The following is a 24,045-nucleotide window of genomic DNA, read 5'->3' on the forward strand; positions in this document are numbered from 1 at the left end:
ATTCAGGAGAAAAAATAGACTATTCTCTGGCAGATTGTGACGAGGGGGTACTGCAAGGATTAGTGCTCAAGCACCAATTGTTTACCATCCTTATCAATAAATTGGATATGCTGACTCCAATGTAATATTTCCAAATTTGTGGATGATACAAGACTAGGTGGGAATGTGTATCTGAGGAGGATGCAAAGAGACTTTCAAGAATTTGGACTGGATGAGTGAGTGAGCAACACTATGGCATATTTTGTTTTAATTCATTCATGGGATGAGGGAGACACTGGCTATTCCAACATTTATTGCCTATCATTGATTGCCTGTCCCTAATTGCCAAGACAGCAGTTAAGAGCCAACCACATTGCTGTGGTCTAAAGTTGCATGTAAGCCAGAACAGGTAATGATGACAATTTCCTTCCTAAACAAAAAGTAGTAAACCAGATGTGTTTTTTTTTCTGACAGTTAGCAATGGGTTCATTATTAGATTCTTATTTTCAGATTTCTGTTGAATTCAAATTCAACCATCTGCTGTAGCAGGATTCGAATCCGGGTCCCCAGAACATTACCTGGATCTCTGGGTTAACATTCCAGCAATAATACCAGTAGGCTGTCGCCTCCCCAAGATGCAGAATGATATGGATAATTTTAAGGGTATTCACCTTGGTAAGCGGAATGGAGCTGAAAAGTATTTCTTAAATTGAGAGGCTGATGCGTTTTGATCCTCAAAATGCTAGATGGCCTTTTTCATGAATTACTGAAAGCTAACATGCAGATGCAGTGTGGAGGGCAGGTGGTATGTTGACCTTTTATTGTAAGATGATTAGAGTATGAGTAAGAGGTGGCAAATTCAGAACAGAGATGAGGAGAAATTTATTCAAAGGGTTCTGAATCTTTGGAATTCAATACCCCAGAGTGTAGTGAATGCCAGGATGCTGAATAGATTTGAGGAGATGGATAAGTTTTTGATTAGTTATGGTGATCCAATCAGGAAAATACCGTTGAGGATGAGATGAGATCATAACTGGCAGAGCCAGGCTCAAGGGGCTGAGTTGTCTATTCCTGCACCTGGTTCTTGTATTCTAAAGTTGTCATGTTTTAATTGTATATAACCTTCATGATAGTACCTGGTATATTGTGTACAGTTCAGTTTCCCTTCCCTTTGGAAGGATATTTTCTCCAAAGTGGGAGTGCAGGGGATGTTCACCAAACTGATTGCTGGGACAAGGAAACTTCCGCATGAGCGGAGATTGAAGAGACTGTATTCTGTCTGGAATTTAGAAGAGTGAAAGGAGAATTCATTAAAGTTACAAAATACCTAATGGCAAAACAGGATGGATATGGAAAAGCTGTTTTCTCTGGCCAGAGAGATCTAAAATCAGGGTACACAGTCTCCAAATAAGAAGAAAGTCATTTAGACCTGAGAGGCTGAGGAGTTTCTACCCACAGAACAGTGAATCTTTGGAATTCTCAACTTCATTTTCCAACTTCTTATTCAATAGTTTTTCAAAATTTCTGTCCCATTGTGACTTCATGGGAGACAATTTCTTGGTAGTTTTGTCAGCTTTTAGCAGTGACTCCACCATTACAAGTTTATATTTGGATAGGAATTGCAAAATTTCATCTTAAGAAACTTTTACTGAACCAAGATCTTTAATATCTCAGCAGCAGATGATGTGCAGTTCAGAAGGCAAGTTTTAAATCCAGTTGTGGGTCCAAATCAAAGGCGTAAAAGTACTGGGATAGCTGACTATGAGGTCAAAAGATGTTTGCCTCCTTCCGGTAATTCATTAACCTCTTATTTAAAAGAAGAAATCTTGTTCCTCCTTTGACGTCATTTTCTCTACAATTTCTCACTTATTTTTCAGGCCTACTCATCTGTTGCCTCCAGGTCGTAAGCTTAGTACAATTCTGAACTAGTTACCTGCAAATGCACAGACCTGGCATTTACCCCAAGTCTGTGGTCCAGATTTCCTTTCTCCTTTTCCTTCCACTTCCCCTCAGAGCTGATTAGTTCTTGATCTAACCAAACAATTGCTCTTAAATTGAGCTAACTTTTTTGTTGTCACCTATTATGACTTTATGGTAGCTGCAGTTGAGAACTCTGCTGCATACTCTATATCCTAATTTTTAGCTTGCAGCATCCATGATGATGATTTGAAAATAGTATGAGAAAAAGATAAGTCATTCTCCAAAAGGTTGAATTCTCCTTGTTGCCCTTGCCCTTTCATGTCTCCTCACTAATAAGTGGTCTAATGCAAAGTGGAAGTCTGAGAGGTGTAACCTAGGATGATGATAATCCTATGAAAGTAGTCTATACAAAATATGTTTCAAAAAAATGATGTATGTTATTTGCCTAAACAATTTTGTCAACTAATTTTGTTTATTTTTCAGAACAGGATTTGGAGAATAGCCGCAATCTTCCTGGTAGGAGCAGTTCACCAAGAGGAAGTCTTTCACCACGGTAAGCCATGTGTTTTGCAAATATTAGATGATAATAGAATATCTGACATTTTTAGTCACATTTTCATGCTATTTTGTAATGAAGTCAGTGGCATTTTTGGGCTTCTGTGTAGACGTGATTGCTGCAGAGATCATTGGATTATGCAGAGGAGAAGTAACAGCTTGGCTTAATGGTGCACTGTCATCTCTGTTAAAGATTGTGAACTCTAGTCTACACAGACCTGATCTGTAATCTAGGCTGATACTTTTCAGTGCTTGGAATGCTAGTGTTGAGAGCTGAATTTCTAATGGATGGAAAATATGCTATTGCATTTTTTGACTAGATTCGTTCACAATTCTTTTTGTGGTTTGTGGGATCCAGCAGCTCTGAGTGACTGTAGCAGTCTACTTTGAAAATGAGACAGTTGAAAAAGGTCCAGGATCATCTTTTTTATGCCAAAGGATTTTATAAGGCTTATGATCAATTAAAAAAAACCTAGTGCATAAACAGAGGATTATACTTAGAACAATACATTGCAGAACAGGCCCTTTGGCCCTCGATTTGCGCCAACTTGTGAACTGATCTAAACCCATCCCCCTTCACCATCCCATCATCATCCATGTGCTTATCCAAGGACTGTTTAAAAGCCACTAATGTAGCTGAATTAACCACATTGGCAGGCAGGGCATTCCATGCCCTTACCACTCTGTGTAAAGAACCTGCCTCTGACATCTGTCTTAAATCTATCACCCCTCAATTTGCAGCTATGCCCCCTCATACAAGCGTTATCATCCTAGGAAAAAGACTCTTACTATCCACCCTATCTAATCCTCTGATCATCTTGTATGTCTCTTAAATCCCCTCTTGGCTGCCTTCTCTCCAATGTGAATAGACCCAAGCCCCTCAGTCATTCCTCATAAGACCTTCCCTCCAGACCAGGCAACATCCTGGTAAATCTCCTCTGCAACTTTTCCAATGCTTCCACATCCTTCTTGTAATGGGGCGACCAGAACTGTACACAATATTCCAAGTGAGGCCGTACTAACATTTTGTACATTTGCAGCATGACATCACGGCTCTGGAACTCGATCCCTCTACCAATAAAACCCAACACACTATGTCGCCTTAACAGCACTATCAACCTGGGTGGCAACTTTCAGAGATCTATGTACATGAACATCAAGATCCCTCTGCACATCCACACTACTAAGAATCTTTCCATTGACCCAGTATTCTGCCTTGCTGTTATTCTTCCCAAAGCGAATCACCTCATACTTATCTGCGTTGAACTCCTTTTGCCACCTATCAGCCCAATTTTGTAGTTTATTTATCCACATACCCCCGCGACCTGCAACATTCTTCCACACTGTTCACCCCTCCACTGGCTTTAGTGTCATCTACAAACTTACTAACCCATCCACCTATGCTTGTGTCGAAGTCATTTATAAAAATGGCAAACAGCAGTGGTCCCAAAGCACATACTTGTGGCACACTCTAGTAACCGGATTCCACGCTTAATATTTCCCGTCAACCACCCCTTGCTGCCTTCTTAGAGAAAACCAGTTTCTAATACAAACTGCTAAATCGCTTTTAATCCCATGCCTCTGCATTTTTTTCAAAAACCTGCCATGTGGAACCTTATCAAAGGCTTTACTGAAGTCCATGTACACCATGTCAACTGCCCTACCCTCATTCACATGCTTAGTCACCTTCTCAAAAAAACTCAGAAGTTTGTCAGACACAACTTGCCTTTGACGAAACCATGTTGACTATCTGCAATCAAATTGTTGCTTGCGAGATGAGTATAAATCCTGTCTCTTATAATCCTTTCCAAAACTTTTCTGACAACTGACATAATGCTTACTGGTCTATAATTACCTGGGTCATCTTTACTGCCCTTCTTGAAAAAGAACGCAACATTTGCAATCCTCAAAGATCAAGGCCAAAGGCTCTGCCATCTCCTCCCTCACTTCCCAGAGAATCCTCGGATAAATCCCATCCAGCCCAGTGGACTTATCTACTTGCACACCTTTTAGAATTGATAACACCATCTCCTTACTAACCTCAATCCTTTCAAGTCTAATAGCCCGTATCTCAGTGCTCACCTACCACTAAATCAAATACCTGGTCTGGTTCGTTACCAAGTACCTGATCCAGTGGCTTCCCCTCTTGTCGACCCTTTGACATACTGTGTCAGGAAACCCTCCTGCACACATCAGACAAAAACTGATCCATCCAATGTACTAGAGTTGTAGCATTCCCAGTCAATTTTGGGAAGTTAAAGTCCCTCATAATGACTACCCTGTTCTGTTGACTCCTACCGAGAATCGCTTTGCCAATCCTCTCCTCCACATCCCTCGAACTTTGTGGAGGCCTATATAAAAAAAAAACTCCCAGCAGTCCCCTCCTCTCCCCTCCTGTTTCTGACCTCAGCCCATACCACCTCCCTAGATGAGTCCTCGTCAAAAGTTCTTTCAGCCACTCCTCCCCCTCTTATACCACCTTCCCTGATCTTAATGAACGATCGAAACTCTGGAACCTGCAACATCCATTCCTGACCCTGCTCTATCCATTCTCCAAAATGGCCACAGCATCGAAGTCCCAGGTACCTATCCATGCTGCAAGCTCACCTACCTTATTCCAGATACCCCTGGCGTAGAAGTAGACACACTTCAAACCAGCTTGTTGTCTGCCAGCACATTCCTATGACCCGTGAAATCCTGTCAGTGTCCTTCCTACACTCATCCTCCTGTGCACTGGAACTAGACCACAAGTTCCCATTCCAGGCAGATCTAGTCTAAACCTGCCCGAATAGCACTTGCAAATTTCCCACCCAGGATATTAGTACCCCGTTGGATCAAGTGAAGACTGTCCTGTTTGTAACAGGTCCCATCTTCTCCAGAATGAGCCCTAATTATCCATATATCTGAAACCCTCCCTCCTGCACTATCCCTACTGCCACATGTTCAGCTGATATCTGTCTCCTTCATAGGAATCTGTTTAACCTGAAAAAGGTTTACCAAGATTCAGCTGTGCTTTCAAGTGAAACCGAAGACACTTTTTATATCTTAATTTGTGGAATGTGAGCATTGCATTTATTGCATGTACTGCAGTTAAGAGTCAATCGTATTGCTGTGGGTCTGGAATTACATAGGCAGATTTCCTTCCCAAAAAACCATTGGTGAACCAGATTGATTTTTTTTTAATATGAGAATTGACATTGCTTATATGTTTCTATTAGACTTGTCAATTGTTTACTGAATTCAGATTTTACCATGATGGGATTTGAACCCATGCCCACAGAACATTAGCCTGGGGTTCTGGATTATTCATCCACCTTCATCACCACTTTGTCACCACCACCTCCACAATTCTTGCATATCATGGAATTCTTTATCACTGATGGTGACAGTTAAATCTTTTGATATTAATCTGCTGCACCGTGTTTATTATCTGAAAAATAGTCTTGGATCATCTTTTTATAGTGCATGTGAGAAGTGAAATACTGGCTTTGACACTGACTACAGCTGTTTTATCATTGTATAATTAGGAGTTGACAACTGTAGGCTCACTAATTTGATAATAAGATGCCCAAATAAACATTAGGGATGCACCACTTGGCGAGGGTCATATTGGGAGTTCTTAGTGTGGCTTTCATGAGAGGAAAAAAAAGGCTACAATTCCAAAACGTTGCCATCGCAATTCAAATTTCTTGAAGTCAGCAAGCTAATTGGAAGAGGGTAACCAATAGTCAGTTATTATCTGTCTGGGCCCTTGCAGAACACTTTTGGTCAGACATGGGACACTTCTTAAAAGAGAGGATCTTGTGGAATTAGTGATATTGTGTTACAGTGAGTCGAGCATTGAATACAGTAGAGTGATCTCTCATTCAGTGGATCAGATCAGGGCTTTGCAGCCCTGCCATATTCTGTTGTGAATTGATGTAAGCAATGAAGATGCTAAGGAGAATGAGGAGCCCCTACAAACATCCCATCTTAAACTACCACAGTGCCCAGATGGTGAATACGAGAAAATCTTTTTTTTGCAAGGTTTGTGAAGATTTGTAGCTCAGGTTGAGGTTTAGGGAGTAGGTTTGCTCGCTGAGCTGTAGGTTTGATATCCAAGCATTTCATTACCTGGCTAGGTAACATCATCAGTGGCAACCTCCAAGTGAAGCGAAGCTGTTGTCTCCTGCTTTCTATTTATATGTTTGTCCTGGATGGGGTTCCTGGGGTTTGTGGTGATGTCATTTCCTGTTCGTTTTCTGAGGGGTTGATAGATGGTATCAAGATCTATGTGTTTGTTTATGGCGTTGTGGTTGGAGTGCCAGACCTCTAGGAATTCTCTGTCATGTCTTTGCTTAGCCTGTCCCAGGATAGATGTGTTGTCCCAGTCGAACTGGTGGGTTTTTTTTTTCATCCGTGTGTAGGGCTACGGGGGAGAGAGGGTCGTGTCTTTTTGTGGCTAGCTGGTGTTCGTGTATCCTGGTGGCTAACTTTCTTCCTGTTTGTCCTACGTAATGTTTGTGGCAGTCCTTGCATGGAATTTTGTAGATGACGTTGGTTTTGTCCATGGGATGTACTGGGTCTTTTAAGTTTTTGTTAGTTTTTGTTTGAGAGTGTTGGTGGGTTTGTGTGCTACTAGGATTCTGAGGGGTCTTAGTAGTCTGGCTGTCATTTCTGAAATTCTGAAACACAAAGACACGACCCTCTCTTCCTCGTAGCCCTACACACGGATGAAAAATACCACCAATTCGACTGGGACAGGCTAAGCAAAGACATGACAGAGAATTCCAGAGGCCTGGCACTCCAACCACAACACCATAAACAAACACATAGATCTTGATACCATCTATCAACCCCTCAGAAAACGAACAGGAAATGACATCACCACAAACCCCAGGAACCCCATCCAGGACAAACATATAAATAGAAAGCAGGAGTCAACAGCTTCGCTTAACTTGGAGGTCACCACTGATGAGGTAATGAAACGTCTGGATATCAAACCTACAGCTCAGCGAGCAAACCTACACCCTAAACAAAAAAATCTGTGCCAAGTATGAGCTTACATCTAGACCCAAGCAAAGTTGCCTCTGTAAAGCTTGAATAGCTGACTTCTGCCAAAAATTGTGGAAAAATGACCAGATAGCCCTTGAGCACAAAACTGTAGATCAAATTCCCCTTGCCGATAAATATCCTGTTGCAGAGAATTTAACTTCTTTCCAAGAATGAGCAAAATTCTGAATAATGCTGATTCTTGCGTTGGAGACAATTCAGCAGAGGTTTAGTAGGTTGGTCCCTGAGATGCAAGTTTAATTTATGATGAAGGGTTGAATGAATTGAGTCTACATGCTGTGGAGCTTTGAAAAAATGAGAGGCAATCTCATTGAAACTTACAATGATTGGGTAGATATAGAGAGAGACCGGCAGCAATAAAAGCACAGGAGCATATTTCAGGGTAATGAGCCAATCATTTAAGACTGAGGTTGAATTGGGTTACTCCTCCCATCACGTGTTCCTGTACTCATTATGATAAACGAGACTTTGAAAGGCTTAACAGGATAAATACTGAGATGTTGATTCTCCTAGTTAGGGAATCTATATCATGGTGGGCGCTGTCTCTGGATAAGAGTACGATTATTTTAGGATTTATGTAAGAGAATATATCTTTGCGAAAATGGTACTGTGGATTTTTTTGAACTTCACTGCTGAAAGGTTGTGGGTGAATAAATTAGATGTTTGGTTGAGACACACAGGTTTTTGGTGTTTGCAGAATGAATGTTTATTGGAAAGTAGCAGGAAAGCTGAAGCATAGCTTTGTCCATACTAAATGGCCAAGAGGCTTGATGGGTCATGTGGTCTATTCTTGCTCTTATTTCTTCTGTTAAAATCTGCCATTTGAATTTTGAGTATCATTTATTCCTACAAGATTTAATAAGGCCTTTGATATACTCTTCTTAAGAACTGCAATTAGGTTACCTGCTCACAATATTTGCAAATACCACTCTGAACTGATAATATTTCCGAGGAATGTAAGCATAGATAATATCAGAGTAGTCATCCTGCAACACTGCCAGATTCTACCAGCAGATTTCTCATTAACACCTTCTGGAGAATCCCAGTCTCTCCAGTGTTGCTAATATCTCTGTTGGAGTGGATCATTTAGATTTGGGTATTTTCAGCAACGAAATCTGTTGTCCTCTACACAATTTGAACATAATGCCACTGAACCAAAAATATTGAATTTCATCAATCTGTTTGTTCATTCTTGTTAAGAATTTTAATTTAAATATGTAGTGTTTTTTTAATATATTGCTAGTAAACAACTAGCTAATCAAAGAGGGATTTGGGATTAGATTCCCTACAGTATGGAAACAGGCCCTTCAACCCAACACGTCCATACTGACCCTCCGAAGAGTAACCCACCCAGACCCATTCCCCTACCCTATATTTGCCTCTGACTAATACATCTAACACTATGGGCAATTTAGCATGGCCAATTCACCTGACCTGCGCATCTTTTGGACTGTGGAGGAAACTGGAGCACCTAGAGGAAATCCATGCAGACACTGGGAGAACGTGCAAATTCCACATAGACTTTCACCTGAGGCAGGAATCAAACCCGGATCCCTGGCACTGTGAGGCAACAGTGCTAACCACTGAGCTATCAGTTGCCGCCCCTAAATGAAAGTTATTGTGATATTTTGTTTTGCTTAAGCAGAATATTTTAGTCCTGTTGCATTATTCCCAAGTTAGGTGGTGTGACCATCTGAAACTCTAATATTGCGCAGGATGGACATGTTTGATTACATTTGAGTATAGGACTTGGGATGTCATGTTGCAGCAGTACAGGATGTTGGTGAGGCCACCTTTAGAATATTTCCTTCTATCAGAAAGATGCTAAACTTGAGAGGGTGCAGAAAAAATTTTTGTTGGGATGTTATTGGGACTGGAGATTGAGTTACAGGAGAGGCTGAACGGGCTGGGGCACCTTTTCCTGGAGCTTTGGAGGCTAAGTGAAGACCTTTATAAAGCTGTATAAAATCGTGAGGGGCATGGATTATGTTGAATAGCCACCGTCTTTTTCCAAGGATGGGTGAGTTCAAAACTAGAGGGTATAGGTTTAAGGTAAGAGGGGAAAGATTTAAAAAGGACCTAAGGAGTAACCTTTTTATGCAGAGGGTGGTGCGCGCATGGATCGAACTGCCAAAGGAAGCGTTTGAAGTGGGTACACTTTTACAACTTTTAAAACGCACCTGGATGGGTGTATAAACAGGAATGGTTTGGAGGGATATGGGCCAAATGCTGGCAAATGGGACTAGGTCAGATTGGGATGTCTGGTTGGGGTAGGATGCTGATTTTTTTTTTGACACGAGATTCCATAAGAGTTAAACAGACTAATTGTACTACTTCTAATTTGGAAATCCTAACATTTCAAACAGATCTCCTGCAAGTGGTTTACAAATTCGTTATGATCAGTCAAGTAACAGTGTCTTGGAGAATCTGCCACCAGTTGCATCGAGCATAGAACAGTTATTGGAAAGGCAGTGGAGTGAAGGGCAGCAGTTTCTTTTGGAACAGGGCACTCCTGGAGAAGGTATGTATTTACAGCAGGTTTGATTTTCAATGCATCTATCATTTCATACATAAAAGTGCCTGTTTCATAATTCTGTACAGTTCGTTTCCTCGCAGTCAGCGATGCTACTGATGTCTTTTTTGATTTACTATTTTTTTTCATGATTATCCTATGTGCATCACCTTTTATAGGTGTATATTAAATACGTGAATAAATCATGTAGTTGTGGGTCCCAATCTTCAAAGACATGTACCATACATCACCACCTTTTCTGGCCTTATGGATATTTGTTTAGCCATTATTGGTGAGACTGAGTAGATTGGGCCTATACTTTATGGAATATAGAAGAATAATATTGACCATATTTAAACACACAAGATTCATGCAAAGTTAAAAATCACACAAAACCAGGTTATAGTCCAACAGGTTTAATTGGAAGCACACTAGCTTTCGGAGCAATGCTCCCTCATCAGGTGACAATCACCTGATGAAGGAGCGTTGCTCCGAAAGCTAATGTGCTTCCAATTAAACCTGTTGCACTATAACCTGGTGTTGTGTGATTTTTAACTTTGTACACCCCAGTCCAACACCGGCATCTCCAAATCAAGATTCCTGCAAGACTTGACATGGTAAATGCCAAAAGGTTATTTCCCTTTCCGGGAGAGTCTAGGCCCAGAGGTCAAAAATCTCAGAATAAGTGGTTGCATATTTAAGACACCTCTGAGAGGGCAGTGAATCTGTGGAATTCTTGAACTCAAATTCTGTTGAGGTGTGGCTCATTAAGTATATTCAAGACGGGAAAGACATTTTTAATGCAAAAAACCTAAAGAACTGTAGATGCTGGAAATCAGAATCAAAAACAGAAATTGCAGGGAAAACTCAGTGGGTCTGGCAACATCTCTGGAGAGAAAGCATAGTTAATGTTTCAGGTTCAGTGACCCTTGTTCAAAACAAAAGAAGTATTTTTAATGCATATTGGAATTAAAGGTTATTGGTAAAAGGCAAAGTGGAGTTAAGGATTATTAGATCATTCATGATCTCACTGAATGACAAAGCAGATTCAATGATCCTTTGTCTTATGGTTGTGATATATTGTACTTCAGGGTTCATTAAAACACAGGATTCCCTGAATTCTGCAATAACTATTGGTGATTTCCAATTTTTTTTTGTTTTTGAAATGTGATCTATCCCTAATTGCCCTCAGGGTGATGTGAGCTACCACCTTGGCTACAGCAATCATTGTGCTGTAGGCATGTCCACACAGCTATTGGAGAGGATGCTGCACTGCTTGACACAGAAATGGTGATATAGTTCCAACTCTGACATATCCATGCGTCTGTTGCCCTTGACCCTCAAGGTCACAGGTTGGAAAGTACTGCTGGTGGAGCCTTTTCAGTTGCTTTGGTGTCTTTTGTAATGTGTATTGCCACAGCAGTACATCCGTGATGGATGAGGTGGCAGTCAATGGGTCTGATTTTTCTTAGTTGATTTCTTGTGTCATTGGAGCTGCTATCATGTAGGGAGTGGAGAGAGTGCCATCAGAATCCTGACTCATGCTTTGTAGACTGTGGACAGACTTTGAGAAATCAAGTAGTGAGCTACACTGAATTCCAGCCTTGGACCTGCTTTTGTATTCACAGTATTTGAATGCCTGGTCCGGTTCTATTTATGATCAGCTCTAGCCAACCCCCCCTCCCACCCCCCAAAAAAAATGCTGATTGGAGATTTATTCCACACTTACGGGAATAGAGTGGATAAAAATAATTGAGTGTTCAATCAGCTGTAATCGTATTGAACGACAGTGTAGCCAACTGGCTGACTGGCCTGCTCCTGTTCCGACATTCCTATGTTCCAAATGTCTTTGATTATTATCATGAAGATGCTTCATATTCAATATGGGCTTGGGTTTTGAAGGCTTGTGGAAAAATCAATTTGTTTAAATTTTTGTGGAAATAACTGGAATAGTTTCTTTTAAAAGCATTTGAAAAGTCACAGTGGACTTTTTTTAAACAAGGCTTCATAGAAATTGAACGACTGGTAATAACCAGTTTTCTGATGAGTTGCTGCCCTCGAAACGTTAACTCTGTTTTCTTCCCACAGATGGTGCTGGGCCTGCTGAGTTTCACCAAATTTCTTTCTTCAGGTCTCCAGGATTTGCAGTTCTTTGTTTTGTATTAGACTAGTAATAACCGTGAGCGGCACGGTGGCACAGTGGTTAGCACTACTGCCTCACAGCACCAGAGACCCGGGTTCATTTCCCGCCTCAGGCGACTGACTGTGTGGAGTTTGCACGTTCTCCCCGTGTCTGCGTGGGTTTCCTCCGGGTGCTCCGGTTTCCTCCCACAGTCCAAAGATGTGCAGGTCAGGTGAATTGGCCATGCTAAATTGCCCGTAGTTTTAGGTAAGGGGTAAATGTAGGGGTATGGGTTGCGCTTCGGCGGGTCGGTGTGGACTTGTTGGGCCGAAGGGCCTGTTTCCACACTGTAATGTAATCTTAAAAAAAACCCCGTGCAATGTCGTAGATTCCTGCTTGGAGTGTATGAACAGTGACTGGACAGTGCTTTGGTATTTAGAATTATATGAGGAACAGGAAGTCGGTGAGGAAGAGCTACTCAACTATTCTCTCCTATTTCTGAAAAAAAAACCCTCTTGTTGAGTTTATGGCGAAACCAATTTGTTCTTCCAAATACAATGAAAACACTGCTCAATATTGTTTTTTGTATAGTACATAAATAGGGCATGAAGAAAAAGCTGGAACAGGGTGCTGAGTTGGATAATGAGCTACAATCAAACTGCATGGCAGAGCATGTTAAAAGGGCTAAATGGCCTACTTGTGCTCCTGTTTGCTATGTTTCTATATCAAAATGAAGGAGTGGAAATGCATGATATTTACACGCTTATCATTTTTTAAATGTTGATATTGCATTTCTGGTGGTATTTTTCCAATGTTTTAAGCTGTCTGTTGTAGGGTGTCGAAGTTTGAAGATGCAGGATCCCAGAATTCGCTGCAGCCCAATAAACCATAGCTTTAGTCTTGGGTTTGAGATCTTTTTCGCATCCAGCCAAATTATGAGTGAACATATTTCAGTATTGACTATAGGAGTTGGGAGGCTAAGTTGCAGTTGTACAGGATGTTGGTTGGAAACTGTGTGTAATTCTGGTCTCCTTCCTATCCGAAGGATGTTGTGAATCTTGAAAGGGTTCAGAAAAGATTTACAAGGATGGTGCCAGGGTTGGAGGATTTGAGCTATAGGGAAAGGTTGAATAGGCTGGGACTGTTTTTCCCTGGAATGTCAGAGGCTGAAGGGTGACCTTATAGAGATTTATAAAATCATGAGGGGCATGAATAGGATAAGTAGACAAAATCTTTTCCCTGGGGTGGGGGAGTCCAAAACTAGAGGGCATAGGTTTAGGGTGAGAGGGGAAAGATATAAAAGGGACTTAAGGGGCAACTTAAGGTGGTGTGTGTGTGTGGAATGAGCTACCAGAGAAAGTGGTGGAGGCTGGTACAATTGCAACATTTTAAGAGGCATCTGGATGGCTATGTGAATAGGAAGGATTTGAAGGGATATGGGACGGATGCCGGCAAGTGGGACTAGATACGGTTGGGGTATCTGTTTGGCATGGACAAGTTGGACTGAAGGGCCTGATTCCATGCTGTACATCTTTATGATTCTACAGCATCGGAAATTATTGTGGATTTTGTTGTTATATCTACCTTTGTCATAAAATGGTCTACATTTTCCAGGTTCATCTTATTGATCTTAGTTAAGTTGTTATGCTGTGGAAGTTTATTGGAATAGGAATTCCATTTTCCCAGTGTTTAATGAAAGGTTCCTCGTGCCCTGCCGAATGAATGGACTGTGATCCGGAGCTCAGTTGCTGAGTGAGTATATGCCAATTATCATCTGCATGATAGAGTTTGAGACTGCGATTGCAGTCGTTCTGTAGTCATAGGACATGAAGAGAAAGCGGGAACAGGGTGCTGAGTTGGATAATTAGCTATGATCAAACTGCATGGCACAGCATGCTCAGGGCTGAATGGCTCACTTGTGATCCTGTTTGCTGTGTTTCTGTATCAAAATGGATTGAATGTAGCATAGGTTGAACAGTTCTTGTTGTGATGGTTCCACCACACCTGTCGATAAATGCTGGACATGGGGTATAGTATGCAGGAATATGTTCATAAGATCCTACAAATCTGGTCGAAGAGAGGTGGTCCAACAGCAGTATCCTCTCCCAAGTGAATGTACCGACCATCAAAGCAGCAAATATTCAAAACCAGCTGTACTGGTTAGGATATGTCATTTGAAACCAGACTCTTCAAGTAACTGCCCTTCTCTGAGCTCAGGCATGACCACACTCCCAGGAGGTCTGTCGAAAGGAATTATAGATGTTCTCAATGTGACTGGCTTCCTCCCAGTACAGTGTCCGAAAAGTGTCTAAGTATAAATCAACCTGTTCAGGCATGTTATGGCACACCTGTGTTGCATGTAGAATTTGGAACCATGTTAAGGGACAGTGCCACTGAATTACAAGAGCCTCAGAAGTATCTTTTTACATATGCTCAAGCTACTTCATGCCCTTCACTTAAGTATGCTTAAGATTGATACAACTAGCATATCAATAAAATGTTAGCCTAAGTGTACACACCTCCAAAATACTCATCTGCCTGCCCTTTCAAATACTAGATGTCTTGCATGTGGCAATGTGCAGATTTTACAATGGACTTATTGGCCATCTCAGATCTCATTTGAATCTAAGTTGGAGCAAATAACCCTCGATCTTGAGGGACTGCAAGAGAAGAATTTTTTTTAAGTAGTCATGCTTCTGAAAGAAACGTTTGGGATCATATCTTCCAGTGTATTTGCCAGAAAATTAGTAATAAGCATAAATTAACAGTTGGCCATTTTTCCCCTCAAGTTTTCTCTCCTTTATTGAAGGATGTGAAGTTTAAGATTAGATAATAGAACGTAAATAGCACAATTTTAAAGAGGATGCAGGATTACTTGAAGCTAGCAGGATGCGTTGACAAAACAGCTTATAAAGCACGTAATTTATTAATATAGGGATAGAATACAAAATCTATGCTGCATATATAAACTTAATTTTGTTCTGGCATAAGTTTTGCAACATTTTAAGAAGAATGTGCTTAGAGTAAGACATCATCTTCCAGTCTCTACATTGATTAAGAGCATGGCAGGAAAGTCCATGGACAAATGTCCTCTTCTGCCAATTGAGGCACTTAAGTAGGCAATTAACACTTGCTTTAAAGGTCTCATCTTGTCACTGCTGATATTAATCCAGTAATGGACAGGAGCTTGCCACAAGAGAATAGTGACGAGCAACCCTGGTGTGAATTCTTGCAAGATATCAGAGGGATCCTTCCACGAGATTCTGCCTGATGTGAAGTATAGGTTTACCAGAATATTTTGAAGAACGGTGTTTATATAAACTGAAGAACCTGGGGTTTCTTTCCTGAAAGCAGAGATGACCAAGAGTAAGTTTTCTAGAGGTGCATAAAATCATGAAAGATTTAGAGAGTAAATGAAGAGAAAATGTTTTCACTAGCAAAAGTATTGGTAACCAGAGGGAACACATTTAAGGTTAGAAGATGATGAGCAAAAGAACCCAATGTTGGCAATCAGAAAAAAAATCTGTTTTGCAAATCCTGAAGAAGGGTCACAGGACCTGAAATGTTAACTTTGATTTCCCTTCACAGATGCTGCCAGATCTGTTGAGCTTTTCTAGCAGCTTCTGTTTTTGTTTGTTTTGTAAGAGTGGTTTGCATTGGAAAGCATTGTCTGATAGACTAGTGAAAATAGATTCAATAGTAACTTTGTGGGAAGTTGCCTAAATATTGGAAGGAAAAAAAGTAATGATAATGTGAAAAGAGCTGGGGAGTTGGATCAATGTGATTTCTCTTCAAAAACAAGCTGATGCAGACTAGATGAAACAACATAATTCTGTTGTGTTATTCTATATTGACCACGATATGAGAGAGACAGTACTAGTTACCCTCCAGGACTAGAAGTCTTATATGTAGATCTTAACCATAATTGCACACAGAGTATTTAACAATGACTTCTATCACTTCTGTATCTAATGTTGCCTTTTCACAACTTTGCCACAGTAATTTCTGTTGTTAGTGTAACTACAATCAGGACCAGAACAGGGTTGATTGTTCATTTACCACGGCATCGGTTTCTAACCAATTACCAGCTGCATTTCAATAGGTCACCATAGACTTGTGGCTTTCCTTGTCTAAATGTCATAATTATTATTGGATGCCTAAGCTGCATTAATAGCTAAAATAATATTTTTCAGATTTTACCAAACTTAAATTCCTGGCCAGATCTAATAATCTTTCATTCAAAAATTGATGACTTGACATCTTTCTGATTTAAAGGCTTGAACTCATTTGTAAGTCTTGGCATTCTGATCCTTTTAATTGCACTGTCATCAAAACATTTATAATATAATATTTGGCTAGATAAGCATTAAATTATACATACAGATTTTCAGTTTTTATCTCACATTAATTTCTTCTCCTTTTGATGTGAGTTTGACATTTTAAAATATAGCAAGTTTGCTAGTAATGAAGTCAAATGAAAAGAAACCTTAGGAATTATTGCTTAAGTTTGGAGGAAAGAAAATCAGCAAAACCTCCATGTTAGGTAATGAGATGAAGATTCCAAATGATCAATGGTTCCTTACACTGAGTTTAAGGAAAGCCTATGGTTCCTCTAAGATTCAAAGATTACGGTAGTGTGCATAGAAACTATTTTCTATCTATCAGGTGTTCGTGACCACTGATCAGAACCCATCATATTATGGACATTTTAATTTGTAATTCCAAAATGTGTTTTTAAAAGAGGGCTGACTGCTTTGGATGTAAATTAAGTGGCTGTCTGGAGAAACCAAACCATAGAATGGCATACCTAAGGATGTTGAAGGAACTTCAAACAAAAGCCCTTCAAAAGGGGAAAAGATGTCAGATCAGGTTAGACTGTGATCTCTTGTGAGTACAAAGTTAGCGAGAGGCCTCTTTGCCGACAGTGAGCCACCCGCTATGAATTATGTCCCAAATTGCAAACACATTGTGTTTTTCTCTCTAAAGAATGCCCAAGGGACATGGGTTAAAAAGCCAGCTTCGACTTTACTTGTATGCACTGGTGGGACGGAGCTTCTTGTGCATGCCCTTGGGCTAAGATGCCTGTGTGTGCAAGCCAGAGTTTGAGCATTGTGTACTGTGAAGGTCACTGTTGAAGAAGTATCTGCTAGTCACCCCTGTGTTGCTGGTAAAGGAACTCTCTTGTAGAGTGCTAGAAGTCAGCTCACAGGTAGATCAGACAAAGGTTATAGGAAAACAGAGGGCTTTCTCTCAACTTGAATACTGAGATTCAGTCATGGTCAAAAGAAAGTAGAATAATAGGTTCTCAATGAACCTGCAAAACTAAGAATCTCTAAATTGACTGTTCAACTACCAATATTAAAACTTCCAGTAACTTCCACTGCAACAGTAAACTATCCATTCTTTGTGAACAATTTATCCATTCTTTAAACGAAAGTTATCTTTTGGACTGCCTCTTATTTCTAATCGTTGTTTAAGTGGTTAGATGACCAATTTTTCGTGACTTTACTATTGAATGAACTCCCTCTTGTTAGTTTAAAAAAAACCTGGCTAAACTAGCTCCTTTTAAAACTTGCATCTCGACGGAAAGGTATCCACAAGGGAAGGGATCTATTTATAAATTAATCTTGTTGCAACAAACGGAGGAGCGGGTGAGCTAGTGCATCTGCCCCCCCCCCCCCCCCCCCCCCTCACCAGGGAGCTTAACAGTTTAGGGATTCCTTTTGGAATCATATCAGATTTGGGGCTTGTATGGGACCTAACGCAACACAGGCTAATATGAGGTCTTGAAATTTCATAGTGTGCTGTAATCCTATTGTCCTGATTTTCCACATAGCTCATTTGTTTTCAAGGATGTTAAGTATTTCTACTTCAGTAGTCTTTTGTGATATGTTTCTTGTTCTGTCCAATGTGTGGAGCTGAAATATGAGAATGTTTCTTCTAGTTTCACATATTTGTCATTCTTGGGATAATGTTGCATGTATATCCTCTTGTTACTAATTCACCAATTAGTGGAAGTAGTTATTTTCCTTCTCTAAACATTCCACAATGCTAAAAGATGTGTTAAGTCCCAGAGCCTTCCTTACTCAAGCTAAAAGAGCGCTAACCTTTCAAGAAGGCTTTCTCTACACCATAACACAATTCCTTGTGTAATTCTGATGCATCCTCACTGTGTCCTTTCCATGCCTTTTATATCTTCACTATGCTGAGTTATTCACAAAAGCATATAAAACTCCAATTATGTAATAACCAGTGTCTTTGAAATATTCAACTTAAATACTCTTATGTGTAAAATAGAACTCTAATTGCATTTCATTTTTAGCTTCATACCTATGTTTAAAATTTTATTTTCTTCACCTGACTGACTTTTCCTCTACTATTAGAAATCTTACCAGTTATGATATGCTTCCTTTCACTAATTTCTTCCAAATCTTTAATTTCTTTGCATTTTTTTGGTTAAGGTGTTTGAAGTTTGTCATTGGTACAACTATGTTTTAAGTTATTCACCCATTTTTGTCCAAATAGTTATGGGAATGTTGAAATCACTACACCAACTTCAAGTTGAAAATCGGCAGCTGGAGGAGCAAATTAAGAATTTGACAGCTAAGAAGGAGCGCCTCCAGCTACTAAATGCTCAGCTTTCAGTCCCATTTCCTGTCATGAATTCAAATACCAGTCCAACAACTCCAATACACCCATTCACTGTACAAACTGGTAAGTGATATTATGCTCAACTTTATTGGTCAAAATTATTTTGTTTGCAATGAAAAATACTATTTTATGTTAAAAATTCAATTTTAATGTATTCTCTTTAGTTCACAACGCAACTTCCTTGCACAGCAGCAAAGGTTCCCATCTGAGCAACAGCTTTCTGCCTGAAAATTCACTTCCAATACCAACCCAGGTGTTTCTTATTTATTACTTTTACTTAGTACTTGAGATAATTATCTGTCGTTTCAGTATACAGGCTATCTTCAAAGTCTCAAACATTGACTCGGCAATTTCTGATTATTTGCTTGTTTTTTTTGTTACCACCTCCTTATCTGTCCACTGCCTAAGCTCCACTATCACTCTCCTCAAACTCTGCTGTGGGAGAGTAATGTTGCACCATGGTTCTATACAACACTTGCTAGTCGTAATCTCCTAGTTCTCCTCCACTGCCCTTCACCTGCTATAACCGTTGTATCAATTGAACTGCTTGGTAGTTCTGCTCTTGAAGTTTTGTTCCAATTCTCTCCTAGTCATTTCCACCCCCCCCCACCCAGTGTATATCCTAAACTCCAGGTTTGAGCTGACCTATTAAATAACTGATCTGATTGTTACATTTGACAGCACTATCCTAAAAATTCCTCCTTTTCCACAATCAAATGCTGCTTTTGGTAGTGAAGAAGTAGAACTTGTCATTCCCTTTTTCTGCTTTCTTCACGCACCTGCTGCATCAATCATAGCACAAGTTTAAAGTCTTTTGGATTTGCCTGCCCCAGGCTCTCTTTATTCTTGTGTTATTCTAACATTCCTTTTATTCCAGACTCATTTCCTCTACCCTATCTCCTGTTATGTTGAATCTTTTGTTAGAATCTTATCTACCCATAATGCTACCTTTAAATACTGTGTACTTGCATGTTAAGGTCTCTCACTTCATTTACCTCCCTCAGTATATTCCCATTTATTGTGTGGAATATTGTACAAAATAATCATAATGAGAGGGGAAGTATTAGAGAAGTTGGAATCCTTGAAAATGGATGAGTTATCAGGGTCAGATAGATTGTTCTGTAGGATGTTGGAGGAGGCCAGACAGGAAACAGCAAGTGCTCTGAGGGTTATTTTCCAAGCTTCACTAGATAGATGAGGTGCTGGAGGACTGTAAATAGGGTCCTGTTGTTAGAAAGGGTACAAAGGAAATGCCAAACATTTAGGCTAGACCACAGCAGTTCAGGCAGCATCCAAGTAGCTTCGAAATTGACGTTTCGGGCAAAAGCCCTTCATCCTGATGAAGGGCTTTTGCCTGAAACGTTGATTTCGAAGCTACTTGGATGCTGCCTGAACTGCTGTGCTCTTCCAGCACCACTAATCCAGAATCTGGTTTCCAGCATCTGCAGTCATTGTTTTTACAACATTTAGGCTAGTTAAGCTTACTTTCATGGAGGGCAATTTGTTAGAATCAATCCTGAGAAATCAGATAAACTGTCACTTAGAGACCTGGATTAGTCAGGGATAGTCTGCATGCGTTTGTAAAGAGAAAGTCATGCATCACAAATTTAATTTGTGGAAGTGACAAGAGTATTGATGAGGGTAATGCAGTGGATACTGTCTACATGGATTTTAGTAAGGTGTTTGACAATGTTCCACATGACAGACTGGTAAAAAAAAAAAGCCCATGGGGTATAGGATAATTGTTGAATTGGATCAAAGTTGGCTTAGTAACAAGAAATAAAGAGTAATGGTCAATGACTTCATTGCAATTGGAAAGCCATTTCAAGTGGTGTTCTGCAAGGCTTTGTGTTGGGGGTCCAGCTGTTGGTTTATACGCCAACAGTTTGGATTTGAACAGATGAGGCACAATTGGGAAATTTGCAGACAACCCAAAAATTGGCTTTGTAGTGGACAGTGTAGAGGATAGCTGTAAGTTCCAAAATGATTTGGATGGGTTGGTGGAGCGGGCAGGAAAGTGGCAGATGGATTCAACGCGGATTAGTGTGAACTTAATGCATTTTGGGAGGTCAAAGAGTAAAAAGGCAATGCACCTTAAATGGGAATATACTGAGAAGGGTAAATGAAGTGAGATATCTTGGCGTGCAAGTGCACAGTACCTAAAAGTAGCATTATGGGTAGATAAGAAGGTAACAAAGACATATGGAATGTTGCCCCTCATTGACCAAGGTGTAGGATACAAAAATAGAGATATTGATGCAGGTATAATGATATACAACACTGTTGAGGCCACAACATGGAGTACTGTGTAGAGTTGTGGTCACCACATACAGAACGGAAGTAATTACTCTGAGGAGAATGCAGAGATTTACTAGAATGAGGTTGGCATTGATTTTCTTGGAACAGAGAAGCTGAAGGGTGACATGATTGAGGCATACAAAATTGTGAAGGTTAGAGATAGAGTAGACATGAGTAACCTGTTTCACTTGGCAGAGAGTTCAAAAGTTGGGGTCATAGATTCAAATTAAGTGACAGAAGGATTAATGGGGATGCAAGGAAAAATGTTTTTCCACAGATGGTGGTGAATGTCTGGAAGTCACTGCCTGAGTTGGTGGTTGAGGCAGAGACCTTAAACTCTTTTTTTTAAAAAAAGTACCTGGATCTGCCCCTTAAGTGCTACAAACTGCAGGGCTCTGGGCCATGTATAAGAAGATGGGTACAGAAGGGGCATCTAGGTGTTTTTGGGTCGGCATGGACAACATAGGCTGAACAGCCTCCTTCTGTGCTGTATTATTGCTTTGATTTGTGGTTTCAGTAAGATCACCTCTCATTCCAACGAGGACGGGCCCAACCTACTTAACCTCCCCTTGTATGACAGTTGCTCCATGCCTGGTGTACAGCCAAAGCCAGTATATCTTTTCTTGGGTAACAGAACAAAAAAACATTCACAGTATTCCAGCTGTGGTCTGACTAGTACTCTGTAGTTTTAGCAAAATGTGTCAATTAAAGGCCACCATTCTACTAGCCTTCCCTATTACATGCTGAACTTGGCTGCTAACTTTTTGTGATTCATTGAGGATTTCCAAAACCCCCTCTGCTGCAGCTTTCTGCATTTTAAAAAAAAATTTAAATAATAATCAGCTCCTCTATTCTTCCTCCCGTAATGCATAACCTCACATTAACTTATATTCCACTGTCAAGTTTCTGCCCACTCATTTAACCTGTCAGTATACATCTTCAGACTCTTAGTCTTATCTTCGCAATTTGCCTTGCCACTTACATTTGTCTCATCCCCCTGGTCATAGTGCATTCATTCATCCAGTCACTAATATATATTGTGTTTAATAGTTATGGACCTAGCATGGATCTCTACGAGTTAAAGATTGTCATTCTGAAAATGCCCCCCTCAGCCCAACTGTCTATCTAGCTAGCCACCCCTCTATCCATGCTAATATATTATCTACAGCACGATAGGCTATTATTATGTAGCCTAATGTGTGGTACCTTCTCAAAACCTTCTGAAATAACAAATATATTACATCCATTGCTTCCTTTTATCTATCATGCTTGTCATCTGTTCAAGATATTCTAATAAATTTGTCAGTTATGACTTTCCCTTGAAGATGTTTAGATAGAGACAAAAAAAACTGCAGATGCTAGAATCCAAAGTAGACAGGCAGGGGGCTGGAAGAACACAGCAAGCCAGGCAGCATCAGGAGGTGGAGAAGTCAATGTTTTTTGTGTAGCCCTTCTTCAGGACCGGGAGTGGGTGTGGGGGGAGCTGCAGATAAAGGGAGTGGGTTGGGGCAGGATGATGAAGTGGAGATAAGTGAAGACTGGTAGAGAGTATGGCCTTGTTGGACAATGGGAGGAATGAATCCAGTTGGTGGCAGGGAGCAGTGACTGTGAGAGGTCGGGGCTGTGAAGGGGGTCAGGGTATGGGGAGGGAGGTTATTTGAAATTGAGAATTCGATGTTGAGTCCTCAAGGCTGTAGGGCACCCAGGTGGAAGATAAGGTGTTGTTCCTCCAATAGGCGCTTTGGTTTATTTTGGCAATGGAGGAGGCCAAGGATGGTCATGTCAGGAAGGGAGTCGTTGGGTAAATTGAAATGGGTGCTGACTGGGCAGTCCAGTCGGCCCCTGCAGACCGAGCTGTGGTGCTCGGTGAGTCATTCCCTAAGTTTATGTTCGGTCTCCCCTATATAGAGAAGACCACATCGGGAGCACCTAATGCAATAAACGAGGTTGGAACAGAGGCTGTTGAACCTCTGTCTCACCTGGAAGGACTGTCTGGGGCCCTAGATGGAGGTGAAGGGGTGGTGTACTAGCAGGTTTTGTATTTTTCTGGTTGCAGTGAAAGATACCTGGGTGTTCACACCACCCCCAGCCACTGAATGAAGGACTGTCAGAGGCAATGGTCACTGCAGAAGACTGAGACAGGTGGGGAAGGGAAGATGTTCTTGGTGGTGGGGTCTATTTGGAGTTGGCAGAAGTGTTTGAGGATGATGCATTGGATGCAGAAACTATTGGGATGGTAGGTAAGTTCAAGGGGGACTATTGCCGTATTGCATTGGGGGAGGAGGGATTTAGAGCAGTGGAAGGGGACTTGGACGTGGTGTGGCGAAAAGCTGTCTGGATGAGGGAGGGAGGAAGGAAAAGTGCGTTGCCCAAACTAGGTGGACATCTGGGATGCTCACGAGTTGAATGTCTCCTCGTCTGGGCGGAGACGGCGGATTTGGGAGAATGGGATGGAGTTTTTGCAGGATACTGGGTGGGAGGAGGAGTATTCAATGTTGAGTCCTCAAGGCTGTAGGCTGCCCAGGTGGAAGATAAGGTGTGTTCCTCCAAAAGGTAGTTATGGGAGACTGTGGTTTTATAGTAGACGTCTGTCTGCAGACTGTTGTCAGAGTTGGAAATGGTGAGGTCGAGAAAGGGGAGGGTGTCTCTGAGATGGTCCAAGTGAATTTGAGGGTGCGGTGGAAGTTATGGGTGAAGTCGATGACTTGTTCTAGTTCAGCCTGGGTGCAGGATGCAGTACCAATGCCGTCATCGATGTAACAGCAGAAGAGTTGGGGTACAGTGCCTGAGTAGGTGCTGAAGAGGGACTGTTAGATATGGCTGACAAAGGCAGGTGTAACTGGGGTCCATCCAGGTACACGTGGCCACCCCCTTGATTTGGAGGAAATTGGAGGAGTTGAAGGAAAAGTTATTGAGGGTGAGGACCAGTTCGGCGAGGCGGAGGAGGGTATTGGTG

General features: G+C 41.0%; 1 protein-coding gene across 10 annotated transcripts in view; it reads left to right on the forward strand.

The window, feature by feature from the left end:
* mllt10 (MLLT10 histone lysine methyltransferase DOT1L cofactor) overlaps positions 1–24,045 on the forward strand; it is a 298,105-nt gene that overhangs the window by 244,150 nt on the left and 29,910 nt on the right. For all 10 annotated transcript variants that reach the window (XR_011961382.1, XM_072575936.1, XM_072575937.1 and 7 more), the window contains 4 exons: positions 2,383–2,452; positions 9,873–10,027; positions 18,666–18,854; positions 18,956–19,044. Coding sequence is in view for 9 of the 10 variants with exons in the window: in XM_072575936.1 (XP_072432037.1) it covers positions 2,383–2,452; positions 9,873–10,027; positions 18,666–18,854; positions 18,956–19,044 (503 nt within the window). In the remaining variant the exon portion in view is untranslated. The remainder of the gene's footprint in view (positions 1–2,382; positions 2,453–9,872; positions 10,028–18,665; positions 18,855–18,955; positions 19,045–24,045) is intronic.

The sequence above is a fragment of the Chiloscyllium punctatum genome, chromosome 8, assembly GCF_047496795.1.
Source record: "Chiloscyllium punctatum isolate Juve2018m chromosome 8, sChiPun1.3, whole genome shotgun sequence".
NCBI classification, from domain to species: Eukaryota; Metazoa; Chordata; class Chondrichthyes; order Orectolobiformes; family Hemiscylliidae; genus Chiloscyllium; species Chiloscyllium punctatum.